General features: G+C 45.5%; 1 protein-coding gene across 1 annotated transcript in view; it reads right to left on the minus strand.

Annotated features, from left to right (window-relative positions):
• nrp1a (neuropilin 1a) overlaps nucleotides 1-27,951 on the minus strand; it is a 62,179-nt gene that overhangs the window by 15,158 nt on the left and 19,070 nt on the right. Inside the window, exons 4-8 of the mRNA XM_085361930.1 lie at nucleotides 26,088-26,269; nucleotides 17,188-17,415; nucleotides 14,132-14,287; nucleotides 11,434-11,600; nucleotides 681-836 (exon numbers count right to left, since the gene is read on the minus strand). Coding sequence (XP_085218056.1) covers nucleotides 681-836; nucleotides 11,434-11,600; nucleotides 14,132-14,287; nucleotides 17,188-17,415; nucleotides 26,088-26,269 — 889 coding nt within the window. The remainder of the gene's footprint in view (nucleotides 1-680; nucleotides 837-11,433; nucleotides 11,601-14,131; nucleotides 14,288-17,187; nucleotides 17,416-26,087; nucleotides 26,270-27,951) is intronic.

A 27,951-nucleotide genomic window follows, 5' to 3' on the forward strand; every position in this document is an offset into this window, starting at 1 on the left:
CGTCGTTTTTGCTGTAAATGTCATGCGCTTACACGGAGAGTGGGTATATTACCCTACTGATTTAAAGTGTATAATTACATGTTGGGAGAATGTGGTTTAAGTACATACAGCCCGGTATTTCCCCTTTAGTTGAGTTCGTAAGCAACTTTGAAAAGACCGCAATTTAAATCAGCTAGATGTGCTGTTTGGACGGGATATTCCAAGTGTAGCACATGTGCATGGGTGGTTTTTCATGACACAGTCACTGGTCAAGGAGGAGTGAACGTCAGCTATTTTGATGATTTAGTTTCTTCCAAAACAGTCTTATGAAGAGCTACAGCCAAAGCATCTAGAAACACTATCAGAAAGTGAGCACAACATTAGTTCAGACAGGTCATGGAGTTAAGCTTAGTTGTAATCCCAGCCTGTAGGACACGCTATTAAAGCTTCTTTAACGAGGGCATAGTTGCAGCAGTTGTGGAAGCTGACCATAAACCTCCTTCACCTCGGCTCCTTCTTTCATGCTGCATCTGAACTGATCAATCTCACATTGTGATCACTGGTGCCTGAACTGCTCTGGGTTCTGTTCATTTATCTGAATAAATAAAGCTTTTTCACTGAAAAAATAGTTCATAACACAGAGGTGGTGCCGGTACACCACTCGTGGCTCAAAATAAACTTTTAATTCTTGAGGAATATACCTTCTGTTTGGAGCCTTCTTTCAAAGTGATCCAGTCCTCTCCATTAGAGCTGACATCCACTTTGTAGGACTTGACAAAGTAAACCCTCTGGGTCTCCTGGGAAATGGCGCCCTGGGTGCCGATGGCCGAGACGAACCGCAGGAACCCAAGGTCCACCTGAAAAGGGTGAAGAGAGGAGAGACAAGTTTACAGTGAGTTTGCCCATCACTTTACTTTCTCCTTTAGTGTTTCGCTGATTAGCCTGGGCAAAAAGTGCTACAATGTAAAGCTCTTTGCCTGACAACTTTTGTAAAGACGGCTTTCAGCGCACAGCCTATATTAATAATACACAAGACAAGTTGGAGAGTTAAAAATGAGTCCCCGCTATCTGATTCACCTCCGGTCATAGCCTCATCAGCAGCTACCTGGAATTTAATAAACAGCAATAAAATGATATTCGCATTAATGAAGCAGAGACAGGACGACAACTTAATTTCCGGCGAAGGGACGCGAGAGCTCATTGGATAGAAGTGAATAAAACAGGGTCTGCAATCACATCATCAGAACCTGTGAGCGGGAAAGAAAGATACAGACTGAATATCAAATGATGTGTCTTTAAAATATGCAGGGCTTTATAAAGTAATCATGAACTGCAGTACATTACTGCAGGGCTATTATATTTTCACAAGGAGACAGCCAGAGGTAGCAGGGTCAGAGAGGTGGAGGAGTGAATGTCTGTGTGTACGTATATTTTGCTCAGTGCATGGGTGCTGCACTCAGAGATGATGCTGGACAGAAAGTGGGGCTGGTTTCCATCAGACCTGGAAAAGGGAGCGCAGTCTGTGTCTGCCAGCCATCATGCCTGTTTAAAACCATCACCATCACTGCCAGGAAAGACAGAATCCTCGTCCTTACATATATATATGTCCCCGCGGCTTCTGTGTCTGCGGCAGGAACGGCCTTCAAAACTTGCTTTGATCCCGTTGATTCGTTTACCAGCGGGATAAAGGTATAATTTTTCAGCCACCAGCAATAATAAATGAGCTCGCTCTGACCACTGCAGAGGCTCCTTGGACCTCACCTATCATCCCATCATCCACAGCAGAGGCAAAGAAAAAGAGTGGGTGTGGTGTCGACCTGCAAAACTTTCAAAGAATCCCAAGCCCTCGGTGTAAAAGTAGCGTGCTTAATTTTAACAAGCACTAACACCGTCTTTTGACAGGCTGAGCTGACGGTAATGAGGAGTAATGGTATTGCGTGCGGACACCGTTTAAACCCCCCCCCCCCTGAAAAACAAGAGAAATGCAAGAAGCTTGGGTGTTGGTGGAACAGATTTCCAAGATCACGGGGAAAGACGAAGCCTTTGATGTTGACGTGAGATGGGCTCGAGCCCCGACGGATGGCGACCAGACTCTCGAGCAGATTACTGCATTGACTCAGAGGAGATAGTCGGCTTGAGCATGTGCGACAACAGTCAAATCCTTTATGGGAGTGTGAGCAGACTTTAGCGTGTGCATTTTTTAGGCAATCAGAGCCAGGGTTATCTTAGCAGGGCTCCAGCTCTGCTGAGACTAAAGCCACACAGAATCTACCTACTTTGCCTGCCAACATTATATACAGTAGTGTGCTTCCCTTAATGATTCAGAGCGAAGAGCAGGGAAGGAATATCTGCATGCCACAGAATGCCGGTCAATCCCGCTCCAGAAATATAAAGACATAAACAGATGGGAGCAATAAATGAGGTTCCACTCTGCTATTCTCTCACTCTGTCCTGGCCGCCCAAAGGATGTGGATGGATGAAGACTAACAAAAAAGACAGTCAAATACGGAGACAGAATACTTTTGTTCCTGTCTACAGGCTCAAGGGGCTTTTACAGTAAGTCCCCCTGATTTCTTTTGGTCTGCAAATAGAAACAAAATCAAATCCTGTCAGCTTCAGCCAGTTCCCATTTAATAACAAAGGAACTTACTTCCTCTCTGCTGGCTAAAACGGCTGCATGTGCCAGTAGTGGATGGAGGAAGCTGGGTCTGTGCTGGCGTTTAGTGCATTAGCCAAGGCAGGTCTTTAACATCTGCATTCAAATGGCCAGTCTGACATATTTTCAGCCTGGACCAATAGCAAAGCAGTTTACTGTAAAGGCTTCACTGAAAACGCTCTAATAGGAAGACTTGGCCTTGGGGTTGTTTTCTCTGAATGGATCTCATTAAGTTTAATGGAGGAGAAGAGCCTCTGGGAATGAAATGAGTGGCGGGGCTAATTGGGAACACTCGTGGGTGCTCAGACTCAGACAATCTCAGGACATGTGCGTGCCAAAATATTTCTGATTAGCAGAGACGTTTTGTCGGTGGGTAAAAATGAGCGTTCGTGATTGTGCAATCTCACTTCCCAGTTTTACATACTTTAATCACCTTATGCTCATTTGTTTTAAACTCCTACAAACTATCACGGTGGTGGGCATAACCAAATCGCTGTAATGCTGTAATGAAAGTAAGTCCAACAGTGGAATTGAGGTAAAAAAAAAAAAAAAAAAAAGGGAAAGAGGAGAGGTGAAGGGCGAGGAGAAGGTTAGGAGGGGAGGGACAAGTGGCTGACAGCGATGCCTCGCAAGATGTGAGGGACACGAGTGCAGAGTCTCCCGCGAAGAAGTGCACAGACTAGATCAATTTCACAGACACAGCCTGATAACAGGGCCTGGGTAATGAGCAAAGCATGATTTATTAATGGCTGCTTGTTAGAAGCAGAAGAACGGTGCTGAGGCTGCGCTAACAGACCGGGGTTGCACGGGTCATGGAGAGAAGGCGGGCTGCCAGGGCGCTTGGATGCAAAGCAGAGTCCATCCTACGCCGCAGAGACCGCAGTGAAAACAAACAGGCCCAGATAATGATTACTAGTGGGACTCCTTTTAGCCCAGAGCACAGGACAGAACTTGCTGACCTATATACATAAACCGATAGCCAACATTTAGAAACTGAGTGCACAGCGGAGCTTGGGTAAATAGATCACTCACAGATGATAAGCCGTTTGTCATCTGCAGATGAAAGGCTGAGTCATGTCTAATGGGTGATGTAATGACTGCGAGGAAGGTGTGAATTATGACTCCTAATCGCAGGCCTAAAGGGAGGCTCTGCGTTTCCAGACTCTGCTGATCAAACAGAACGAAAGCTTGTATCTGCTGCGCATTTGCCATATTGTTATTCTTTCCCCTTGCATAAGTGTTTGGACTCGAGCCCACCTATAGATAAATGACAACACACATTCTGGGACATGCCGGTGCACGGTAACTCATATCTGGTGGGACACACAACCTGAGCCATAAACATGCCAGGCGGGGTAAGAAATCACCCACAATCTTTCCATAAAGCAGTGGCAGGCTGATATGTGGGCAAGGCTTCAGTGTGTCCTTGTCTCCCACGAGTTTTTCCTGCTCCGGCACAGTCCAGAATATGTGTGACTTTCTCTCTGAGTGTGCGTGCGCCTGAGATGTTTTCTCCCTTCCTGTTATGAGGCAAACTGATGAGTCAAAAGCCCTATGCCCCACAAATGCCAGTGCGCGCAGCTCCGGTGGTTCCGCAATGTAATGGAAGCAGAAAGGCAGAAAGAGAATCAGTCGTGGGCTCGGGCTTGTAACATCAGCCAGTTAAAGCCTGGTGTGAATGCAATCAGGCCGACACACTGAAATCAACAGAAGGCGTCTGGATGGTCTGATTTGATTACATCTGATTTGGTGTGTAAGTTTGTGGGTGTGGAAAATATTCACTTGCTTCGCATTTTGTCATGTTACAGCCTTAAATTCAATTTCTCACCTCAAAATTCTACACACAATGCCTCATAATCACGAAGTGAAAAAAGTATTGGGAAATTCTTACAAAAAAGATGAATTTAATCCATGTGAAGAACAAGTGAAGCGCTGTGAAGACTTTTCGGATGCACTGCATGTGTTCAGATAGACGTTGTATTTCTGTATCTGTTTGCGCAAGTGTGGCTTAGTTTGAAGTTTTCTAATTATACCTCATTGGCAGTAGGAGCTGTAGGCGTGATCATTAGGTGTATTGTCTCTGCATGACTCAGATGTGCAGCAAGGCCACATGATATGTATTTCGAGGCTAAAGCCTTGTCAGTTTTATGTAGGTGTAGAAAGAAGACGTGGTTTATAAGGCCTGGGAGGGAAGGAGGGGTGTGTGTGTGAGAGTTGGCGGGGAAGGGGGGGGGGAGCTTTAAAGAAACGGCAAAGACTCAAAAGCTCTATCTCTCGCTGCTTGATTGGCTTATAATTGAGTTGCCAAGGAGTTGCATAGAGCAATCCGTACTCTGCGAGAAGAAGTACCGTATTTCCCGGACTACAAAGCGCACCTGAATATTAGCCGCACAAGCTAAAATCAGGGGAAAATCCTGTTTTGTACATACATTAGCCGCACCTGACTAAAAGCCGCAGGTGTTTCAATGTTGACTTATCATATGTAAGAGAATATGCACAAAGGGAATTGTCAGGAAAGAGATGGCTGTTTGGAGACACACCCCTTTTATTAATATTTTGAAAAACAAGTTATGGGTACATATTTGCACATGTAGTACATAACAGTAACCTACAGCACACCAGAAAAATAGATTCGGACTACCTTTTAGGCTCAGGTGCAGTGACACGGCTTTAACAAGAAGAAAAGTCAGTCATTCACCATCTTTCTCTTCTTCCTGCGCTCCAAAACCACCAAAGTCCTCTTCTCCAATGTCGGAAACGAACAGGCTCAGGATGGCTTCGTCATCCACTCTCCGCTTCTCTCCTTCGTTGTCACTTTCAAAACCAAAGAAATCCTCGTTGTCAGTGTCAGAGTCGAACACCCTCAGAAGGGCCGTGGCGGTGTCCTCCTCTCCATCATGCAGCAGTCCAGCCCTTCAAAATCCGTTGGTGATCGTGGATGTTTTCGCACTTTTCCACGCTGTCAGAATCCACCGGTGGAGTTGGGCATAACTTGCTTTTCGCAAGTTTATCGCCGCTCGTCATCCACGCCTCCCGCTGAATGCGTAGCGCTACTTTGAAGTTTGTTTTTCGCGCTACTTCGTACGGCACTACGTTGCCTGGCGGACGGACATGTGACTAACATACCACTCTTGAACCCCGATCCTTCCGCCAGGCAACGTAGTGCCGTACAACAGCGGAACAAACAAAACAAATCGTCTTACGATATCACAAAAATCATGGAAAATCCATAGAAAAGCCGCACCTGACTAAAAGCCGCAGGGTTCAAAGCTTGTGCAAAAAGTAGCGGCTTATAGCCCGACAATTACGGTACTTTTCTTTGAAATCCATTTCTCTGCTTGCCCAACAGGGGGGGGGGGGAATAGCTTCCTATCTGTGTGGGCTGCTGACTGAATAACCAAGGCCTCTAGGGAACAAGTTTATTCGTTTTCCCTCACCAAAAAACAACAACAAGAGAAATGCCCAGGGTGAGAGAGAAAGGAGAGCTCCTCTGAGTTCCAAAGTCAACGAGCAGCTGGTAGACACAGTTAGAAGCCCCGGTCAAGGAAACAACCCCTGGACATGCTTTATGGATCTCAAAGGGTAGTATAGTCAGAAGTGATGAAGCAGGCGGAGAGTCTCGAGTCACTTTCTTTTTTTTTTTTGCATACAAAATCTGATTACAATCTTCTTTGTATGGTAATGAGAGGAGGCTGACATTTCGGTGAAGCTGACATTCGCAAAGATACCTCGCCACGAAGCTAAAGAGACACGCTTCCATTCCCAGATGCAGTATTTCTAAACCAGCTTTTGGCAATCTCTTCACTAATTTCTTCCACAGTCACTTTTGGTGTAGCAGGAGCTTTGTAGGAATAGCTCAATTACCTGGAAACTGTAATTAATTTGTTCTTTCATGAAAATTGTATTACTCAAATGCTCCGGGACCTATGAGCTCCTCTCACGAACTTCCATTTATCACAGTGTTCACCTGACAGGATTACAGTTTATTTTTAGCACCACGGCACCTCTTTGGTGGCACTGAATTATGCAGGTCTTCCCATGCGCTGATCATCTGTTTTCTTGACAAAGAGGGATGTACAGGCTGGATGACAGTGATAGTTAAGTTAAAGGTTGCCTGGTTTGTCATGCGTGAGGTGGGGGTGAGCTTAAACATATGCACTGTTGCGTGATTGGAGAGGGAGGATAACAGTCTGGCTTCAAGTTTTTCCTTTGTGAATCATCATTGTAACACTAACTCCAGGGTCATTCCCAGCCATGCCACACACATGACTAACGTGCTGAGTAATGATTATGAAACCCAGAAACAGTGATAGGGATGGGAAGCAGGGCAGACCTGAAGGTATGTCACGTCTGGAAGTGGCTGCATGATCTGATCTCAGGATACGCAGCTGCACGTGATCGCTTGGAGATGATGACCGGCTACGGGACTTTCAGGCACTGAAAATGAAGCTGATTATGGTTGAGCTGAGGTTTTGTCTCAGAGTACTTATGCAGCACTGTTTCATTTAATTACATCATGCTATCCCTCATGTTTCGATTTCTAGTCTGACTTTTGGGCCGCTCCAGTCGAGTGTGGGTCTCTATTCTCTCATTGATTTTCCAATTGAGCGCAAGGCCTAGAAGGAGCGAGGCACAGACAGCATCCATTGTTTCCATTTGTAAGGCACGATGATGATCTCACCAGCAGCTGCATGCCAGCCTCCGCTCCTCGGCTCTCACTAGACTTCATCAACTGAGAATCTGCTGTTAATTACTAGTCCATATTCTAATTACTTATCACTTGGTATGGGAAGTAAGCCCAAACAGAGGCTGAGGTAAAGAAGCAGACAATAGCAATGAAGGAGACATTTTCACAAATCATTGATCTAGGGTTTAGAGAACATTTTTAGATGATGGAAAATAGGGTGTGTCAGATCCAAGCTGCAACCCAGAGGGCTAAAAAAAAAAAGCCAACGCCACAGTATCTAGCTAAAACTAACGATATAGACATTATGACATCATGCAGTGGTTTCTGGTCTCCTCATTTTCAAGTGTTAGATTTTTTGCAGGTGACATATTGGCCTTTCCAAACCAGAAATAGCAACATTTGGATAAGCGAGTAGATTAATAAATTATCGGCTAAAGCTAGCATCCACAGTTTGCACATCTGCCCATCAGCGCAAATTAACAAATGAGTAAGACACAAGAATTTGACTCACTAAAACTGATGCACGAACCTCTTGGATGGTCTGCACCACATAGTTGACCAGCTGTTGGTTATGGCTCCCCGTGTTAGCATAGCCGTCAGGTAAAGATAAGCCTGAATGCTTTTTGGGGTATTGGTGATTTTTGGAGCATTTTCTATAAAATTAGCAAGCTCAACTCTTAGGAACGGAAAGTATAGTATTGTAATTTAGCACTTATTAGTGGGAAATTATGTCTGTGTCATACACATATGATGTCTATGAAATCTTTTTCTTACTAGCATTAGCATATATGGTTAGTTCTGGCTGTAAAAGAAAATAAACAAACGAACTAGAAGCAGTTGCCCATAATGTTAACTTGAGGCTTCAAAGTGAGACTTTACAATCTAATCTGACATAACCATGCCTTTGTCCATTTATTATATACAGCCTGTGGGCAGACCACATGGATTTAGCGTTCATTCTTATCTGATTGGTGGAAGGAATTGCACCATTATCAAGGCTCTCTGCAAGTGTTTGATTGGTGAAGGTTTATCTGGCCTCAGATTCAAAGCACAGTTTGCTGTATGGCTTTGCCTGGGCAAATACACCCAGGAAGGGCTGTGCCCCCCCGTGTTTCAAATTGCAACTTAAACCTGTGACAATATCCCCCGCAAACGGTTGACTTTACCATGAGATTAATATTGCATGTGGGAGATAAAGAGGCATATTGTGTCAACAAAACACCGATATGCTTCTGAACCTTTGATGTCTGCAACAAAGGTGAGATTAAAGCACGCATGACAAGAGTAAAGGGACTCATTATCTCCATTTATGATTAAACAATTTAGCTTATCAGAGACACATAAAAAATACATAAATACTGACAAAGTAGTCAGGGATAATGCATCCTGACAAGAAGATTGAAGATAATGGCAGGATCCGTTCCAGCTAAATTATAGATATGGAGACAAGCTCAAGCTCATGAGCATAAAAAAATAAAAAATAAAAGCCCCAGCTGTATGGGATAGCGTGTACTGTATATTGCCATTATGAGATGCTCAATAAAGAGGCTTTCAGGTATTGACAGTTGGGTTCTCTCCAAGACAGTCTAAATTATTCATGTTGTGTGTATGTGCAATCAATGGCAGCCGTCTCACAGAGATTCAGTCTTGGAGTGTCTTTTATTGAGTCCTTCAGATGCTTTACTGACTCTTGGTGGCCATCAGATCCTTCCTCTGACATCCTTGACAAAGCCATTGTACACTATGTGAGCTTCTCAGCAATTTCCCTAATCACGCTCCCCGAGGAACCATTACACCAATCCATAGACTATACCTCCCCTTCAGAGTTAAATGTGTTGTACAGATGCGGACATTTCCTCACTGGTGCTGTGTGAAAACTTGTGGTGTATCCTCATTTATTATTTTTTTAATACCTCAACCTGCTCCAGAGAACCCCACTGCTAAGCATCTGAAAAAGACACACGTCGCGCAGCAGGGTAATTCGTACAAATCTCTTTCTACCTTGATGTAGATTTGTAAGCCTAAAATTTTCAAGCATGAAAAAAGAAAGACCTGTTTTGAGGGATTATTGTTCCTTCCTTTCCTCCCTCTTCCCTCCCCTGTAAACCTCCTCAAAGGACATCTGTCCATCTCCGTGTAGACCAAAGGGGCTGATTAATGACCTGGCTAACCCAGCACTCAATGCTGTACCCACCACACCAATCTAATTACCCAGCGGAGAGCGCACAGACTCCAGCATCTCGCCCTCCTCCTTTCCATGCATCAGAATGAGGCAGTATTAAAATGGATGACAAATCTGGATTATGTTCGGCAAAGAAGAGGCAAAGCAGAGCAAAAGAAAATGCCCAGGAATCAAAGGCCGGGCTGTCATGAATAATAAAACTGTCTGCCTCAAACTGCAGTCAGGGGATGATAATGAAATAAATAATGAATTGATTACTATGCATCTGACTGCGCACTGAGATGATTTGTACGTGCCGCGAGGGGGGACTGAGCTTGTTGCAACACCACGGACAGGCTTAATGAAAGAGGAATGAAGAATTCTAGTCTTTTAATACCACTTGTGATAATTGGACTTCTGCTCGGAGCGCTCGGCACAAGTACATCCTCGGAAAAAAAACCAAAACATAAATTACGTGGCAAGCGCAGACTTGGCTCTTTCACAGAGTCTGAAATTAGACAAGTCTCATTCTGTGTTTTCATCTGATTAGTATTGGGAAATCAGCATGCTCATTAGACCACATCCCTCCTTTTAAAAATGCAGATTTTACTGCCAAATCAAATCCTCAATATGATCAATACTAAAACAGGGGGAGGCTGGAGTGGCAAGAAATCATTGTGATAACTCACAACATGACATGGAAGAGAACCAGAGCGGCGCAGCCTTCAAGTCTAAGCTGTTACACTTATCGGGCTGTGAACAATGGACTTTCCTTTTAGAAAGACAAATGCTGTAATGCAACAGACCATCCAACCACTGGAGGAAGTGGTAAAGGAGCCCGTGCCTTGTTCCACTCTGACACATGCTGAGTTCCTCTGCAGGACAATATGGACCCTGCCAGACAGTCCCACTCATCCACAAACTCAAGTATGAACACACGGACACACACAAGCATGGGAGAGTGCGCGTAAACCGGCGCACGTACACACACTGATTAAATTAGTCTGAAGGAGCAACAGGGGCCCCCAGGACAATATTTTCATTGCAATAATAAAGGAAAAGCTTGCTTATGGCCCTCCCCAAGCAAATGTTTGGCTTTGGGTCAGCTCTATTATTCATCCCCCGAGGAATATGCCGGAGCCAAAGTTTTCAGCAGTGAAGCAAAGACTGTAGAAAAGAGTCGAAAAAGACAAACAGTCTGGGCATTTACGAGGCCTGGAGGCTTTCGGTTAATAAATCAAACAAGCTCCGAATGCATCTAGGTAGTGCCTCAGTGGGTATGTCACTGGAGGGGGGGGTTGTGCTGTGAGTGGACTTGGAATATGTGACTTATCCCAGTCTAGGGATGGAAGAACTAAATCCTTAATCTTCCCACATAAAGTTCCCTTGGTGGGTGATGATCGTTTTGTGCAGATAAGCTGACAGTCAGAAAAAAATATGACGGAGCCTGTTTGTGTGTTTGAGAGTGTCTGTGTGTGTGTGAAGCCAGGCAGGACGCCTGGAATAAATCCCAGCATCCCCCAGAGGCGGTCTCTGTTATCACGGAGAAGGAAAAGTTATCAGATAGGACAAGAAGACAGAGGGAGGGAGAGAGAGATAGGCAGGTAGGTAGACAGTGATAGAGAGAGTGGACTCGCAATTTTTGTAAGGCGTGAACTTAACCACCCCAGAGGTCCATCAGGACAGCTGACATTCATCATCGGAACTGTTGGGTGTTATGGAGAAGCTGCACCTCCAGAGGCCGAAGAACAAACACGGAGCACACCGACTGTGCTCGAGCAGGCAGCGGTCGCGTCAAATACACAACACACCCTCAGACTGTGACGCACTTCCAGAAAGACAGACCACAGACAGCTGGAGAATTGTTCCACGCTGCCTTTTGATTGAACTTCCTGTTAAAAATTTAAATGTTATCAGTGATGTGCTGTTATCTTCCTGTTAGTAGGTTACCTGTATCCACTCTTTGTTGGAATCCTCTGCTGGTGTCCATGCATTTTCATAGTAGTTGAGTCTGGAGCGCTCTGGGGACCAGCTAGGATTGTACTGGGATGAAACCATGATCTGATCTGATGTTATCTCTCCCGATTCCATGCCTAAAGGGTCGCTACAGTCAAAGTCTGCAAAGGGAAAATGTAAACAATGTTTATTTCTGAGTCAAAATGCGACACAGCAATGTCTTTTCAGTGCCCCCCACCCCCGCTACAGAATCAGAGCTTATCTCAAGGGAGGAGGCCACCGCACGACAGCCACTCAGCACTGCCGGCCGGGAAAGAGGAGCACATCAGCAGTGCCTCGGTAAATCCTTCCCGCGTCTCTCCCTCTACTTTTTAATGGAAGAAGGATGGAAGCGTTCCGCATTAAGACGTAAAAATGTCCTCATAAAACATTCAGTGTAGGCTGGTATTACGCGTTAGAGTGACTTTCCCTCCAGTAATTTTTTTTTTCCACTGACTGGATCAGTTTCCCTTCACTTCCCTGTGGGCAGTTTATCTTTTTTTTTTTTAACCTTTCTCCCCATTTTCTCCCTTATTTGGTCTCTTGTGGGAGTTTAGGTGTGTTTAGTGTCTGTATTTGGGGACCATACATCACACTCAGTGGTCAGCCCCATGGGAGGAGGTGCTTCACTTGTTAGTGTTAACTCTGGGCAGCTGATTTGTGGTATCCGGGGCTCCGTAAACGAAAAGACTCCGCTGGGTCAGATTGGGGTCAGCCCCTCTAACCTCAGTTGGCTGGACATACTGACCCTGCTGTAGAGTGATGAAGAAAATGACCTTTTGATCCGGGCAGTTTTTCATTAAGTTCACCACAACAACACAGAGGTATGCGAAGGCACACTTACAGCCACTCATGTAAGCAGCTCTTGTTTATTTACTTCCTTTTTTTTCCCCCAATGGGGAAATTGGTCATAAAGCAAACTGGCAATCCTTCAAGCAGCATGTTAGCATAAATGTAAAAGCTTATGACCAAAAAAATACAGTCATTTGCTTATATGCAGACACACATGCACAGATTCAGAGGGCTCAGGATGGAGAGTAGTGTGGAACTGCTGTGTGGCTGCTGCCTAAAAGCTAACACAGATGGTCTCCCCATCTGCTGGCCTGCTCACATGCCTCAGTCAGTGGGTCAGCGTGCATCCTTGTGCTTTACAGTGTCGACGTGTGGCTGTATACGCATGTGTTCGTGCACAAAGGTATGCCGGAGTCTCCGTGTGAGGCCGAGAAAACTGTCTCGCACCTCCCGCATTCATTGTCGCCTTTCTTTGAAGGCCGTTCTTGCCAGACTTTTGTACTGGGACCTACGTCACCTAGAATACAGACCGCGATCAACGAAAAAACACAAGGAGGTTGTCTGTTCGCTTTCAAAGGTGGTATCTGATCACGTGGATTAGCGACCAAAGCGGGGTTTGATAGCTGAGGAAAATGGCGACAGTTGATAGAGGGGATGAGTGTATGAGAAAGAACAAAAGACAAGGCCTCTTTTCAGCGCCTTATCGCCTTTCATCAGTAGCTTTCAGCTGGAGCGTACCCATCCCCTCGCCACGGAGAAGCGAGAAAATCCACCGTGTATTATGCATAAGGGGATTATGAATGATTCAAGCAGTACAAGCCTGGAAAAGCAAAGACAGGGTCTGGAGATTTTTATTTTCATCTCGGATTTGTTTGAGTTGGTGACGTATCCCAAGCAACTGACTTCTAAATGAAGGTGTGCGCTGATCACAGGTCAGATATTTCACTGGGCCTCTTAAGGGCGAATGTGAAAAGCTGCTCCGCGTAATCTGATCTTGGACGCGTGATTAAAATAGCCCGAGTGACTCGGAGTAAACTAAAGAGAAGTGACATAAACAGTCACAGCTCTTCTCGTTGCTGCGAGGTGGCCTTGTTTTCATTTGCAGCATGTGTACAACAGCAAAGTGTGCCTTCCCCTTTGGGTGAGATAAAACGCTCTTTGGAGATGATTAGTAGATTGGCTGGATTTCATCCATCTCTGCTGCTATTCAAAGACCAAATGTGTGGGTGTGGGTATGTGTGTAGGGGGTGGCCTCTGGACAGATTTATGACTCCTACCAGGACTTTTCCTCCTTGATGAAATGTTTAGATGGAAAGTTTTGCAAAACGGGGTCAGGGGGTCAGGCGCCGTGACAGGGACACTGAATGTGAAAGCCCCAGGGATGTGTGTAAGTGTGCGTCCAGGGTTGTTACTGGTGAGGAAGCCGTCTTTTGGAGCCCGTCTGGGCTCATGGTGTATAAATGTAAGCCTTGTAAACCACAGGAGGCAGACTTGTAACCAGTAACACATTCCCCAAATGAAGAGGCAGGAGGTGTTTATTTAATAACTCTTATGAGTTCTGCTTAACAAGTGGGAACTTGTCACAACAGGACCCACTGAAAGTAGCAGACAACATCTGCTTCTTTGTGTAATATTCTCCGGCTGGTTACATTCTTGCCCTCTAATTCTTTTACAGCTAGTAACTTTTAAAGTTTTCTTTCACTAAACAAATTTACATTTCTGCCTCAGTCATCCCACTTGTGTACCAATGTTCTTTGTCTACCTGTGATTCAGCCTCCCTGACATCCCCATCTGTCTGATTTTAAGTGCTTTTTTCTGGGGGGGGGGGGGGGGGGGGGGTTTGGAGTGTATGCCAGCTCACCCTCTGGAACAGTTCTTTCGATGACGGTGAAGTTGGCAGAGAAGCCTTCCTTTGCAATGGCGCTGTCGGTGTTGATTGTCAGGGCCAGGATGCCTGTGTAAGAGATGATCCTGCCCGGGGTGTTCTGCCCGCAGTACCTTCCGACATGTGGGCCAACTGGAGAGAGAAAAAGAGGGAATAAGTGCAAATATATAATATGTTCCTCGAGTTAGACTTGGTCACACATAGCTTTTAACTAGCCCCTCACCCCCACCGTGGAGGTGTGAAACCTGGTGTGTCAATCGACCCAATAAAGAAGAGCGAGAAAAGACTGTTTGTTCGTTTGCCTGCCACAGGGGCAAAAAAAAAAGCAAGCGCAACCTGTGGCGTGCGGGGGGGGGGGGGGGGGGGGGGTCATGGTCTCTATTTGCTGGCTGTAAATACCACAAACCTCCTGTACCCACAATTGTTTTCTTAGACCTGAGGCAGACACAGCCGTGGCCCAGCGAGGCCAAACAAGTAAAGACTGGAGCGAGACAATGGGGAAGCATTAAAAGTCGGAAAGCAATAAAAGTGGGAGAGCGATGTGTTCGGCCGGGCAGACTGAGCAGAATGGGAAAACAGGATGGATGAAAGGTTGGAGGTGGAGAAATGCAGGGAGAGTGCGAACGATGGGGGTGATGAGGGAGGGAGAGAGAGAGGGTGAGCGCGGGAGCACAATGACCTTGCCCTGCGTCTCTGATGTGATCCGTGTGCACTGGTGAGTGTGCGTTCCTGTTGGGGGAGCTGGAGCTTATCTGTGATTAGTAATGCTGTGATCAGCAGCGAGTGACAGTCCTGCCTCCCCGTGGCCTCCTGTCATCCAAAACATGCCACTTCCAGCCCGGCTCCTACATGAAAGGCAAAGGCCAGACTGCTGGGGCTCGGGGGCGGGGGGCGGGAGCAATGTGACGGCTCAAATTAATCTTCACAGACCAGGTGCCTGGTGAACAAATGTGCAACTCTACTGTATGTTTGCTTTTGAACCTGAGCTGAAAAAACATCTCCTGGATTATCTGCATGAGTCCCCAGCACTATGATATTTTCAAGAACCTTGCTGCCTTTTCTCCAGCCTTTCCCAGGGAAATGGCTCGCTGAGGTTCCACGACACACCTGTTGAGCGAGGTGCACTTTAAGAATAGGGGTAAGGGGGTAGCACAGATCCTCCTCCCCCTGCTGCTTCACGAAGACCTGCGCCTGCCCAAACGTCTCCCACCTCTGCCTCCAGTCTTCCGTGCTAATGCATAATTATCGATCCTGCACAGGAACCACCTGGCAGAAGCCGACATGCTGCTTTCCTCCCCTGGCTTATTTTTATACAGGACTGTGGATCACACGTGGCAACACTTGAGTGACGTGACGCTACATCAGTTCAAAATGGCATTTTCCAGTTCCTGCTCTCATCAAAGCTTCCTGTATGCAATGATGAACTGAGACAGATCTGAATCTTAATCATCAAGCAGTGCCGGAAACGTTACTTTTTCTAGACCCCCAGTGTCTTCTGTAAAAATATGTATTAAAAGGTGCTAATAATGTGACATATTCTCAGCTCCCAGAGTCTTTGAGAATCGACTTAATCAACACCAGTCTTGAAAATTAGACATGCGTCACCTCTGGCAGGGAGGAGGGGTTGCACAAATGAGTTGTGGAAATATTTTGTGGAATCAAAGGTCAGCTTGGCAAAAGTTAACATCTACAGACACAGGGGCTCAAAGAAAACTGAGCTTTAAGTAAACTTACTTGAAAAGGCGCCGCGATTTGCGCTTCAACCTTATCACCTCCGACGTGAAAGCAGAGAATACTGATGTGCACTGTGCTGAACGCAACAAGATAAAATTCTTTCAATTTTCTGCCACTGATGGCTAAGAGAAGCTTTCATCTTGTCTGCACCCTGTGTTGGAATAGCCAGGAGAAAAACTGAAAACTTCAAGAGGTGATTTCACTTGCCGAGTTCAAAGCATCATCCCAGAGCAATGGAAGCCTTGCTTTGAACGCTGCTTGCTTGCTCTCGCTCCGTCGCTCACCTGCTGATTTATTTATTTATTTATTTATTTTTAGATAGATGGATTTTAGAACGCCATTTTATGGGGGAATATTTTGATTGTGTGCCTGGATCCACGTGAACGTTGTGGCCTGTGGTAAACCAAGAGCAGCAGACGTCCCATGGAGTGCTGTTTCACTCTAATAAGCACTTCTGGTGAGAAACACAAAGAATCCTGCAAAGGAAATTCTTTTTGGAGCAATTTCCTGCAAGATCAGACTGTGTTCTCCACATGTCAGCACCCTGAAAAGCATCAATTTAAACATTACAGCCTAGATTGGACATTGAACTCCCAAATGTACAGGCACTAGGCATACGGTCTGTGACTGAAAAAGGAAGTATGGGAGGATTGTGACAGGAAGTGTTCAGCATTTGGCAAAGACAAAGCATTCTGTTAGACCACTTCCAAGTATGGTTAAGGTAGTTAGCCTTCTTGCCCAAAGAATGTCATCTTATTGTTTAAAGTTGCTCCTTTCCTTTTGGAAAAACAGTGAGCAGCGAAGCTGAAACTTATCACTCCACTCACCCGCATTCTCACGCTCCCACCACAGGTTAACAGGTTTTCAAGAATAGTTTGAGTTTCACAGTCAGTTTGAGCTTGTCTGACTTGGCCTCCAAATTCTGCAGATCTCAATCCAATCAAGCATCTGTGGGATCTGCTGGACATAAAAGTCAGATCCAATGAGGCCCCACCTCACAACTTACAGGTCTTAAAGGATCTGTTGCTAACATCTTGGTGCAGATACCACAGCACACCTTCAGGGATCTAGTGGAGCCCATGCCTCGATGGGTCAGGGCTGTTTTGGTAACAAAAGGGGGACCAACACAATATTAGGCAGGTGGCCATAATGTTATGCCTGATCTGTGTATATTAAGTGATCTAACGCTGCCCAGCAGGTAGGAGTGATGCCCTAAATTGTTAAATGATGCATTGCTGCAATGCCTCACACTTTCACATTAAATTGTATTCAATTCTCTGTTCTTCCCATTCACTCACCTCCAGGGAACCCATCCCAGATCTCCAGCCGGTCATAGCGGCAGAACACACCAGTAGGGGGTGTTGGGTCGGGCTCCAGCTCAAAGCTCTCGAACTCCAAGATGATTTCCGACATTTTCGGGGCAAAGATCATGAAAGTGCAGTCCAGGTTGTTGGGGTATTTCTCGGGGAACCCAGGTGACTTAATGATGCCGCTGTTGGAGGTGAAGTTCCTGGAGCATTCTGGACCTGCAGGAAGGATGACAGGAAAAAGTGAGATGAGAAGTGAGAAGATGAATGGGGGACAAAGGAAGACATTTGAATGACTATTGCTTAAGTGAGTTGCTTAGGTGTTAAAGTAAGTTTTAGAAGCTCAGCCTTCCAGCTGCCCTACTGAGGGGAGGACAGTTTACGGCCCATAGGTGCAAGACCACCTCAGTAGTTCTTGTTTTCACATCTGGATCTCTACATCTGGATGTTCAAAAGCTCAGAGCTTTTGAGCATCACACTCCATCACTGTATGTGTGTTAAAACTGGAGGAACATCTGGGCTGAAAGTGTAAACATTAGTGAAAGGCCTCAATCACCAGAATCGGGGGAATGATGAATAAAGAGCTTGATTTGTTCTGATGTTCTCATGTCTGCGAAACATATGAGAGGTGCTCGAGCAAAATTACAGCGTCAGTGATGGAAGGCAAAGTGAATGACTGCGCATTCATCAACACGCACGCACGCACACCTAAACACACAGTTTTACACCAGGAAAAGTCAAAATATTTATGCACAGCTCCCCGGAGAGCTACCTTTCAGCTGATGAGGAGTATTAACGCATTTCCCATGGCAGACACTTCTCACAAGCACAAAATTATGATTTAAGAATGATTGACATGTGAGTCAAAAAAACAAAAACAAACTGAGACTAGCAGCTGCTTGAAAATGTTTAAATGTATGTGACAGACATTAGGATGCGTTCACTATGCAGACTCAAGCATCAGTCCCAAGTGTTAGAAAGCGCCTGTTTTATACAAACATATACACAGAGATAGAAAATCAGAAAAAAAAAAAAACATAATTACTGTTATTATTTTGAGCCATTAGTTGTAGAAATGTACCCAGGATAACATCATTTTCATGCCTGTCTGGCAGCTGGCGTGATGGGTGCAGGTGGGGCCAATCGAAACCAAAATTGCAGGGAGTTATCATTAGACAGAGCCACTGTGCCGCAGTCACTGCAGCTTAAATGAATGTGGCAAACTGCATTTTTTCCATCGCCACTCAAGCATCTTGCTGGGCCCCTAATTGAAGACCATCAACCCCACTTGAGCCTGTCCACCGGTGCTTTGAGTGAAGGGACGGAGAGCCACGTTGATTTTCTCCCCTCGTCCCAAGCTGAAAGCCACAGCGAGCCGGCGCTTTGACTCCAAAAAGAGTTGACATTTAGTGCGGCGGCTAAAGTGTGGCTTTCGCGAACAGTGGGCGCCATTAATTTCTCAGCTTCCCCCTTCGTATTTACCCCAGGAAAAATTCGGATTGATTTTTGTTCAGGGAGAGTGCTCCCCGGGATGAGAGGGTTGTTGGATGCTGGAGATTTGCACTTTGCCACATTTGATATTAATGTCACGCAGTTCTGGGGGTGGGGGGGTAAAACTATAGATGCAAGCCAGTTCTTTCTGTGGTGAGTGTTCTAGACAGCTGTAGCATCCAGAGTGCTATTCAGGTCAATGTGTTGAATTTCGTGTGGATATTGGCTCCGAGCTCCACTCTCCATCCATTTCATCAGCTTCTACCGTGACCCTTATCTCAGCTCAGCAGTTGACCAGAACAGATTTAAAGTTTGGAAATGGTTCACGCTGAAAAACTGTCGAAATCCAAGCAGTAGGCTGGCAGTCAAAGAGCACAGTACCACTACAAATTTTTGTTAGTAAAACTACAGCTCTTACAGTATCATTTCTACTGGTTTCTGATTATCTCGGCTAAACACTGGTACATGCTTCCCTTATCATTAGAAGACATAGCATACATTTTCACTGCTATGCAGATGACACCCAGCTCTATCTGTCCATGAAGCCAGATAACAAACACCAATTAGTTAAACTGCAGGAATGTCTTAAAGACATAAAGACCTGGATGGCCGCTAACTTTCTGCTTCTTAATTCAGATAAAACTGAGGTTATTGTACTCGGCCCTGAAAAGCTTAGAAATATGGTATCTAACCAGATTCTTACTCTGGATGGCATTACCTTGGCCTCCAGTAACGCTGTGAGGAACCTTGGAGTCATTTTTGACCAGGACATGTCCTTCAATGCACATATTAAACAAATATGTAAGACTGCGTTCTTCCATTTGTGCAACATCTCTAAAATTAGAAATATCCTGTCTCAGAGTGACGCTGAAAAACTAGTTCATGCATTTATTACTTCCAGGCTGGACTACTGTAATTCATTATTTTCAGGATGTCCAAAAAACTCACTGAAAAGCCTTCAGCTAATCCAAAATGCTGCAGCAAGAGTCCTGACAGGGACTAGAAAGAGAGAGCATATTTCTCCTGTTTTGGCTTCCTGTTAAATCCAGAATTGAATTCAAAATCCTTCTCCTCACATACAAGGTCTTAAATAATCAGGCCCCATCTTATCTTAATGACCTTGTAGTACCATATCACCCTATTAGAGCACTTCGCTCTCGCTCTGCAGGCCTACTTGTTGTTCCTAGAGTATTTAAAAGTAGAATGGGAGGGAGAGCCTTCAGTTTTCAGGCCCCTCTTCTGTGGAACCAGCTTCCAGTTTGGATTCGGGAGACAGACACTATCTCTACTTTCAAGATTAGGCTTAAAACGTTCCTCTTTGCTAAAGCATATAGTTAGGGCTGGACCAGGTGACCCTGAATCCTCCTTTAGTTATGCTGCAATAGACATAGGCTGCCGGGGGATTCCCATGATGCATTGAGTTTTTCCTTTCCAGTCACCTTTCTCACTCACTATGTATTAACAGACCTCTCTGCATTGAATCATATCTGTTATTAACCTCTGTCTCTCTTCCACAGCATGTCTTTATCCTGTCTTCCTTCTCTCACCCCAACCGGTCGCAGCAGATGGCCCCGCCCCTCCCTGAGCCTGGTTCTGCCGGAGGTTTCTTCCTGTTAAAAGGGAGTTTTTCCTTCCCACTGTTGCCAAAGTGCTTGCTCATAGGGGGTCATATGATTGTTGGGTTTTTCTCTGTATCTATGAAGCGCCTTGAGGCGACTTATGTTGTGATTTGGCGCTATATAAATAAAATTGAATTGAATAGTTACCAAGGTCCCCCACACCAGACTTCTCCTCTGAGTGCTAAAAGGCATTAACCAGAGATACTGTCCCCAAACTGAACCAACCTCACTGTCAACATTTCTGTTGCTATGTTCTTTCTGAACTGTCATAACTGAGGCGAAAGCAAGGACAAACCTTCTTATACTGTCAGCTTTTTTGTTCCTGGCTGCATGCAACTCCCTCCAAATGAAAAAAGAGGAGCGAGAGAGACAGAGCACTCTGGTTGCTCCCACCGGTGAGATAATCACCCAACAGATCTCTTTTATCTGCCGTCTCCACATGGGAGGGCTTCTGTCCCCAGCTCCTCTCACTACGCCCAGGATGTTTTGTGCTGATGCGAGCGAGAGGCAAACAGAAAAGCAGTCACGCTTTCCTGTCACATCGCCCCTACATGCGCTGCGTGTGTCTTGACAAGGAGCTTCAGGAGACAAATATATCCAGCTGTCAACCAAAGGCTAACACCCTGCACCTCAGTTACTCCCTGTCTCTCCCTGTGCTGTTTTACTGCTGCAGTTGTGGGTGTCTCTCCTCGTAGATTTCTTAAAAACAGGAAAGGTTAAAAAACAGGTTTGCAAACATGAAAAAGTGTGACTGAGCAAGCACGCGCAAACTGCAGCTTTTAAACTTAAAGCAGAAGGACGGGACAAAGAAAGGAAGAAGCAACCTTGAGCGCACAGCATTTAGTGGCAGCCTCCAACCAGACACTCCACTGTTTACCGCTGGCAGTAATGACTTCTGTTAACTCTCATTTATATGGAGTCCTTCTCTGGATGGAGGAGTAAACAGATGTCACTGGCAACTTGCTTCCTGAATGATTTGAATTTGTTTAACAGGGCAAGTTGTAGCTGGCAAAACGATATCTAATGGGGATTTGATTTCAATCTTTGCTAGAGTGAGAGATTCATAATGAATGCTAAATAAATGTGGTCTGGACATTAAGGCAGTGGTGCGCCTTTCAACTCTTAAGTCTCCCCTGATTGCTTGTGCTCTGTGTTGCTCTGAGTGCTGAGAGAAAACCGGAGACTGTGCGTTAATCATTAGAACAACCAGGGAACGGGTGTCAAATGTGACAGCCTCTTGCTATTTTCCTGCTGTCCCCCTCTTTTTCTTTCTGCTCCTTTAACACTTCAAACTTTTTTTCTTTGCATCTAATCATCACTGCCCCCCACCAACCCACCCAAGTCAGGGTGGGTTGGCTGGAGCCATAGAAGCTGAAGGTGTTGTTCTTAGGCTGTTAAGTAAATCACCACTGTTTGTGTTCTATGTCGCTCTCCGGCTGATTATTATCCCAGTTCTGCCCCCCTGCGCCATTAATGCTCCCCACCGCCTTCACGCCCGCCCCCGCCACACTGACAGAAGGGTTAATTGCCGGTGGAGAATTAACTCCTTCCACACTAAATCAAACATTAACCTGGAGCCTGTGGAGTGTCTGTCATTGAAACAGATGGAAGAGGCAGGTTTGCATTTACCCCCACACACTCACACACACATCCTGAGGCTCTGCACAACTGACGTGGTATTTAGCATGCGCCTATGACATCACCCTGCCTTCCCCACTTACAGGGATGGATGACACTGCACTGATAGGATGGGGGTGGGCTGGGGACACAGTATCCCTCGGGCTCCCCTGAAAGAAATTTGTTGTCTCGAGTTTCCATGAGGGCCTTGCATGTGTGTGTGTGTGCGTGTGTACAATGACAGTGCGTCTCCAGATGTGACCTCTGCCATCAGGCATCAGGGTGTGTCGTCCACAAAAGCCACCCTCCCATTAGGTCCCACTCAGCACACGCACACACCTTCAAAGTGTTTTCACAGGTGTGTGCTCAGAGTAAAAGCAACCACATCTCCATGACATGATAAACAGGGCCTTTGCATGAGAACATATATATTTTAGTGTGGCATGGTAGGCCTCACTCCAGGCTTAGTCATTCTGCCGAGCAATTAGGATGAGCTGTGTGTGTGCGTGTGTGTGTGTGTGTGTGTGAGTGGGGTGGGGGCTACCAGTGGCACTATCTCTGCCTGCTCTCCCACTTCAATGGGAGCTCGGCCAGCCTTGGAGCAGCTCTAAGCAAACTGAGGAGCTGCTAAAAGAAAACATATGTTGCGCGTGTGCGCACACGCGTACACTTAAAGAGGACGGTTCTTTCAGATGACAGGACAAACACGGATCTTCTTCTTACAAAAGCAGCCGGATTTCATTGGTGGGTAATCCAACATCAAGTCATTTTACACTGAGGGGGGGGACGCATTACTGCTTTTCACTCTCATTGTTGCTCGATTTTTGCAAGTCGAGGCCATTGTTTTCCCAGCACATTCTTTTTAATCGACATTTTATTTTTATCTGGGCGTCAAATGCCTCTGTAGAGACGCACAAACACTAGCAGCTTGCTGAACTGCTCCCTTTGGGCCAAACACTCCTCCCTCTCCGACTTATCCCTCTTGTCTATCTCTTTCTTCACCACCATCTAGCTCTTCCCGCCTCTCGCCAGACCTCAGCCAGCAGAGCGAGGCTGCCAATTTGTGGGCTATAAAATAAATAGCCCATGCTAATTAAGATGGTTGGATGGGACTGAGGAGTGGAGAGGGGGTAGAGACTGATGCAGAAGCGGCCATAGAGAGCCTGCAAAACAACCTGTTCTCTACCAATTAGACACTTTGCAGGCATGCCGCTGATGAAAGCCAGGGGTACAGATGCCAGGATTTTTCAAGTGTTTCTGAATTTGTAACTGCACAGCTTACAGCTGACGTGAGTGAACCTGCACATATAAACATACTTGTAAAAGTTGGCATATGATCCCAAAGGGGGGCTGTGCATTTGAATATGTTTGCCTTGTGAGCATATTTATCTTGCACACGACCTTTGCTTCTGTTAAACCCAGGATGAAAGGCAGCGGCAGCCCCCAAGGTTGACTTCCAGTGAGCCGGGGCCTATAATCACAGTGATAAACAGCCTGCATTCTTTGCATTTCCCTTCATTGACATGCACGGGCGTGAGTCTCCCGTTTCCCTGTCCGTTATCGGAGCATCTGTGTATCATCATTAACGTTACATGTGTTAGCCAACACAATGTTTTCCCAACTAATGCCGTGCGTGTTGATAAGCTGCGCTAATCAGCTAGCTTTGTATCTCTCTTTCTGCTCGGTCCTCTCTCTCTCACTCTCTCTCACTCCAACAAACAGAGCTGCTAATTGATCTCAGAGCCCATTCTTGGCAGGAGCCAGCACCACAGTAGTCAAAACACAGAGTGAATTCAAAGCTTAACGATGGTCTGGATCCACTAAGAAAGTGATGGCGCACCCACGGTGCTCTTCTCTGCAGGGGGGGATAGCACTGGGTGAAAAATATTCATATGAAAAAGTTCGACCCTGGCCCCGATTTGCTCTCTGTCCACGCTTAGACTCATGTTTCTTGCTAGATTCCCTGTGAGTGTTCAGCAGTTCTTCCCTATCGCCAAAGGGCCCCTAACACGCCTCATTTATAATCAGTCCTGGCTAATAGATGAGACTGGGAAATACCAAGCTAATCGTGGAAAGAATGTAGCAGATTTAACTAGCCTATCAGGGGGGAATGTGTGTGTGCGTGTGGACCGGTTTGCGTATGTCGAGGTGTGTCGCTTTGATCTCGTAAATGGACCCACACTCCACCAGCTGCCCTACTGTGATGGTGACACGCACAAACCCAGACATACAAGCACAAACACACACTCGCTCAGATTAAAAGCAAGGAGGAACCTTGCTGGGCTATTTATCATGTCTCCTGGGGTCACGGGGGGCTGTCCCATAGACTGCTGCTAGGGTTAATTAATAAAAGGAGACTGTCGCACCTACCTGGCCACTACTCACTCTCTAGATATGCTGTTCTCCTCTGCCTTCTTCCAGTCTAAACAAAGGAAGGCAGCAACCCAACAGGAAATTCTCTTTCTTGCTATGCTTCGGTCTGATAAGACAGACATCCCCTGATAATATTTTTGATTTAACATACTGGGCTCTCACCTAAAATTACCCAGAGGTCCTATTTTTAAGTATTAAGGGAGGAACATGACTAACTGCATACTACTGTGGTGCTGAAAGTGTTTCCTCAGCTAGAGCCCTGCTAAGTGGATTGAAATAATTTTCTCCACAACTAGCACATCAGAGGTTATAATAGCTGGTTCATACCCTTGCTGTGGATTGCCATCTGACAATAAACCAACACTTGAAACAACATTTGTTAAATCAGCGCTTAGCAAATTATGCCCATGCTTATTGTCTAATAATTCACACCAGATGAAAACTGCTACAATTATGGAACATATGGGACTATGATTCATTGGTTTTGAATGAAGCATATTGCTTGCCATATTGCATTTGCATAATTTGATGCTCTAATGCCTTGACTAAATCACAAACAAACCATGAAATTAGATGGAGGGGCTCTTTCTTGCTTCATTATCAGAATTATTCCTCCAGCTTTTATAGCGTGTTGCACCGCGTTTGATAGATTTGACAAATTAGGGGACTGGGACAGCGTTCCCTCAACTTAAAGCAAGATGTCAACAATTACTTTAAGGTGTCAGCTCAGACAATTTTAAATGTAATACCAATGCAAATAAGAACAAAAGAAAGATCATCACAGAGTAAGCTTGCTCGAAAAAGGAGGAAAACACAACTTTGAATTCCGGGCAACTAAGTTTCCAATGGTTTAGCGAACCACAGCTGATGCAAAAAGTGCTTCAAACTGCAGTTCCAATAATGGCCACTTGAGGTTGTCTTCAAAAAGCGAGCCTCATACATCAGTGATAAAATCTCAAAGGTAAGAGAAGAAATAGGCATGTCAACAGCCAAAAAACATTTTGGATCTCTAATGCAAAGTTTATGATTAACAAGGGTGGACGTTGTTTTTTTTTCTTACCCATCCATTTAAAATGTTTCAGGGCTTAAAGCACTGTATGATTGAGAACATCTGCAGTTCAAGTGACAGGTGTAATAATAATAATGGATTGCATTTTTATATCGTGCTTTTCGGGGCCCTCAAAGCGCTGTACAATTCCACTATTCATTCACTCTCACATTCACACACTGGCGGAGGCAAGCTACAGTTGTAGCCGCAGCTGCCCTGGGGCAGACTGGGGCGAGGCTGCCATATCGTGCCATCGGCCCCCATCGGCCCCTCTAGCCATCACCAGTAGTCGGTAGGTGAAGTGTCTTGCCCAAGGACACAACGACCGCGACAGTCCGAGTCGGGTCTCGAACCGGCAACCTTCCGGTTACAAGATGAACTGCCAACTCTTTGAGCCACGATCCCGTGGTTATAACAGCAGTGGTTATAACTGCTAGCTGTCTAGTGAGGTATTACCTCAGCTAATTGAAGCCACAGAACGAGGCCCCTTGACAGTTTTTGTGCTGTTAATCGTCTTTTGGAGAATTTTGTGCGCAATTATGTGACAAGTGATATTGCTTATGGTTTCATTATTGTACTAACAAATCGTCCAAGAGGAATTTCAGTGAGTTAAATTCCCAGAAAGCCCTATGACAGCTGGGATAGGCTCCAGCGCCCCCCGCGACCCTGAAAAGGATAAGCGAATGGATGGATGGATGAATGTGAAAAATATTGCTATTGTGCAAAAGATAACTGTCACCTACCTGTCTTGAAGATCTCGTATCGGATAGAGAAGCCTGCTCCGTGGGTCTCGTAGTCGGACACAAATTTGATGAAAAGCTGGTTTCCAGAAGAGACGACTGGAGAAGGGGCAATCTTTCCACAGTACTTCCCCACCAACTGACCGCTCTCATCGGTGCCATCTCGTACCTCCACATAGTCATATCTGAACAGAGAGGACACAAGGGCGGGAGTGTCAGTCCCACAATGTTGTATATGAATCATATTCTTTTTTGAGTCTAGTGTTTAGGTAATAAGGTTGAAAATCAGACTATTACTGCTATTATGTGCATGTGCACACATTCTCAGAGGACCACAGAGCAACACAACATACTGTGCAGGTTATGTAGTGGAAATAACACACTGTGTGCTAATGAGGTCTCAGATTAAAACTCGGAGAACAGGTGGGCAGAGTTTGCTTTCATTATATCGGTGTTCAATGAGCACACACACACACACAAACGCGCGCACACACTGCAGAGGTTTTTCTGCTCCCAGCAGCACCGGGGTCAGATTTATGTAACTGCTTTAACTGGTGAACTTGAGCTGAACAGTTGTCTATCTGCTGTTTAACCACAGGATAACAGCCACAGTGAGCCTGTTCTATAACAGAATAAAACGGGACTCCAACGTAATTATATTTTGGCCTTTGGCTTAGATTGGTGTATAGAACGAGCAGGTGCTAAAGCTATTAAAACACACACACTCAGAGAGACACACACATGTACACACACTTGAACATCACATTCAAATGGAATTTCAGACCCACGGCTATTGAAGGGAGCAGCCACTTAATTGAGTCAGCGCAGAGTTTAGGAGTCGAAGAGGAAAACAGCTTTGAAATAGGACACACACACACGCGCACACACACACACACACACACACACACACACACACACAGATTCTAGCATGTGAAACTTAAGTTGGTAGAGGAGAAATCAGAGTGCTTGGCAATCGGGGGTGGTCTAACTAGCCCCTGGTTATCTGTGGGTGCGAGTATTTTCAGGCACTTGTTAAAGGTGTACATTAAAAGCATTTGAGTTGCGGTTTTCACTCTAGTGCCTGCATATATGTGTTTGTGTGTGTGTGTGTGTGTGTGTGTGTGTGTGTGTGTGCAAGTTTGAACGATGTGCAGGGATGAGTTTTCCGTGCTGTGTTTTGACTGTGAGTGACAGATTGAGTGCTCCTCCAAAAGCAGATTTCAGTTCAGGTTTCCAACATTCCTAATTGCCCAGAACACGAATATCCTGCCAAGTTTTCCGCTCTCCAGGCCACTTACTGTGGATATCCATACCCAAACCACAAGGGCCTGTGGCACAGTTCCTCCATCTTAATCAGGAACCAGACGAATAAAATATAATTCACACATAGTACATTTAAAATAAAACAAAAAAATTGATATATGTGTGTGCAAGGCGCAGCGAGTGTGTGGTCACAATCAGTCGTGCACATGCTCTGTCTGTCTCCTTAGAAGAAAATATGTGCCTTCTGGCGAGCAGGAACTCTTTTCATAGTTTTCCTTGATTCCCAAATTACTGTCAAAACACCGGGGCTCCTTAGTGATTCCAAACTCCCTTAATGCGTGGGATTTTACACAAAAAGGCGATTTACACTTTGAATGATGGCGAGGGTGGACCAAATCCCTCAGGTGAGACCTCACATGTATCAACATGTACCCTTTGACACCTTTTTCTGCTAAATGGTTTACTTCACCTGCCTCAAATTTTTAAAAATGTTTTTGTAAAACAGGAATTGAATTACCAGCGGTGGTTTGGGATTAAGTGGGAAGGGGAGTGCCCGCCGGGTTTTCATATGCAAAACATTAAGGCGAGCAAGAGGGACTGGCAT

The sequence above is a fragment of the Diplotaxodon limnothrissa genome, linkage group LG9 (genome assembly GCF_057381915.1).
Source record: "Diplotaxodon limnothrissa isolate DT_005_m linkage group LG9, D_limnothrissa_male_GT1.1, whole genome shotgun sequence".
NCBI lineage: Eukaryota > Metazoa > Chordata > Actinopteri > Cichliformes > Cichlidae > Diplotaxodon > Diplotaxodon limnothrissa.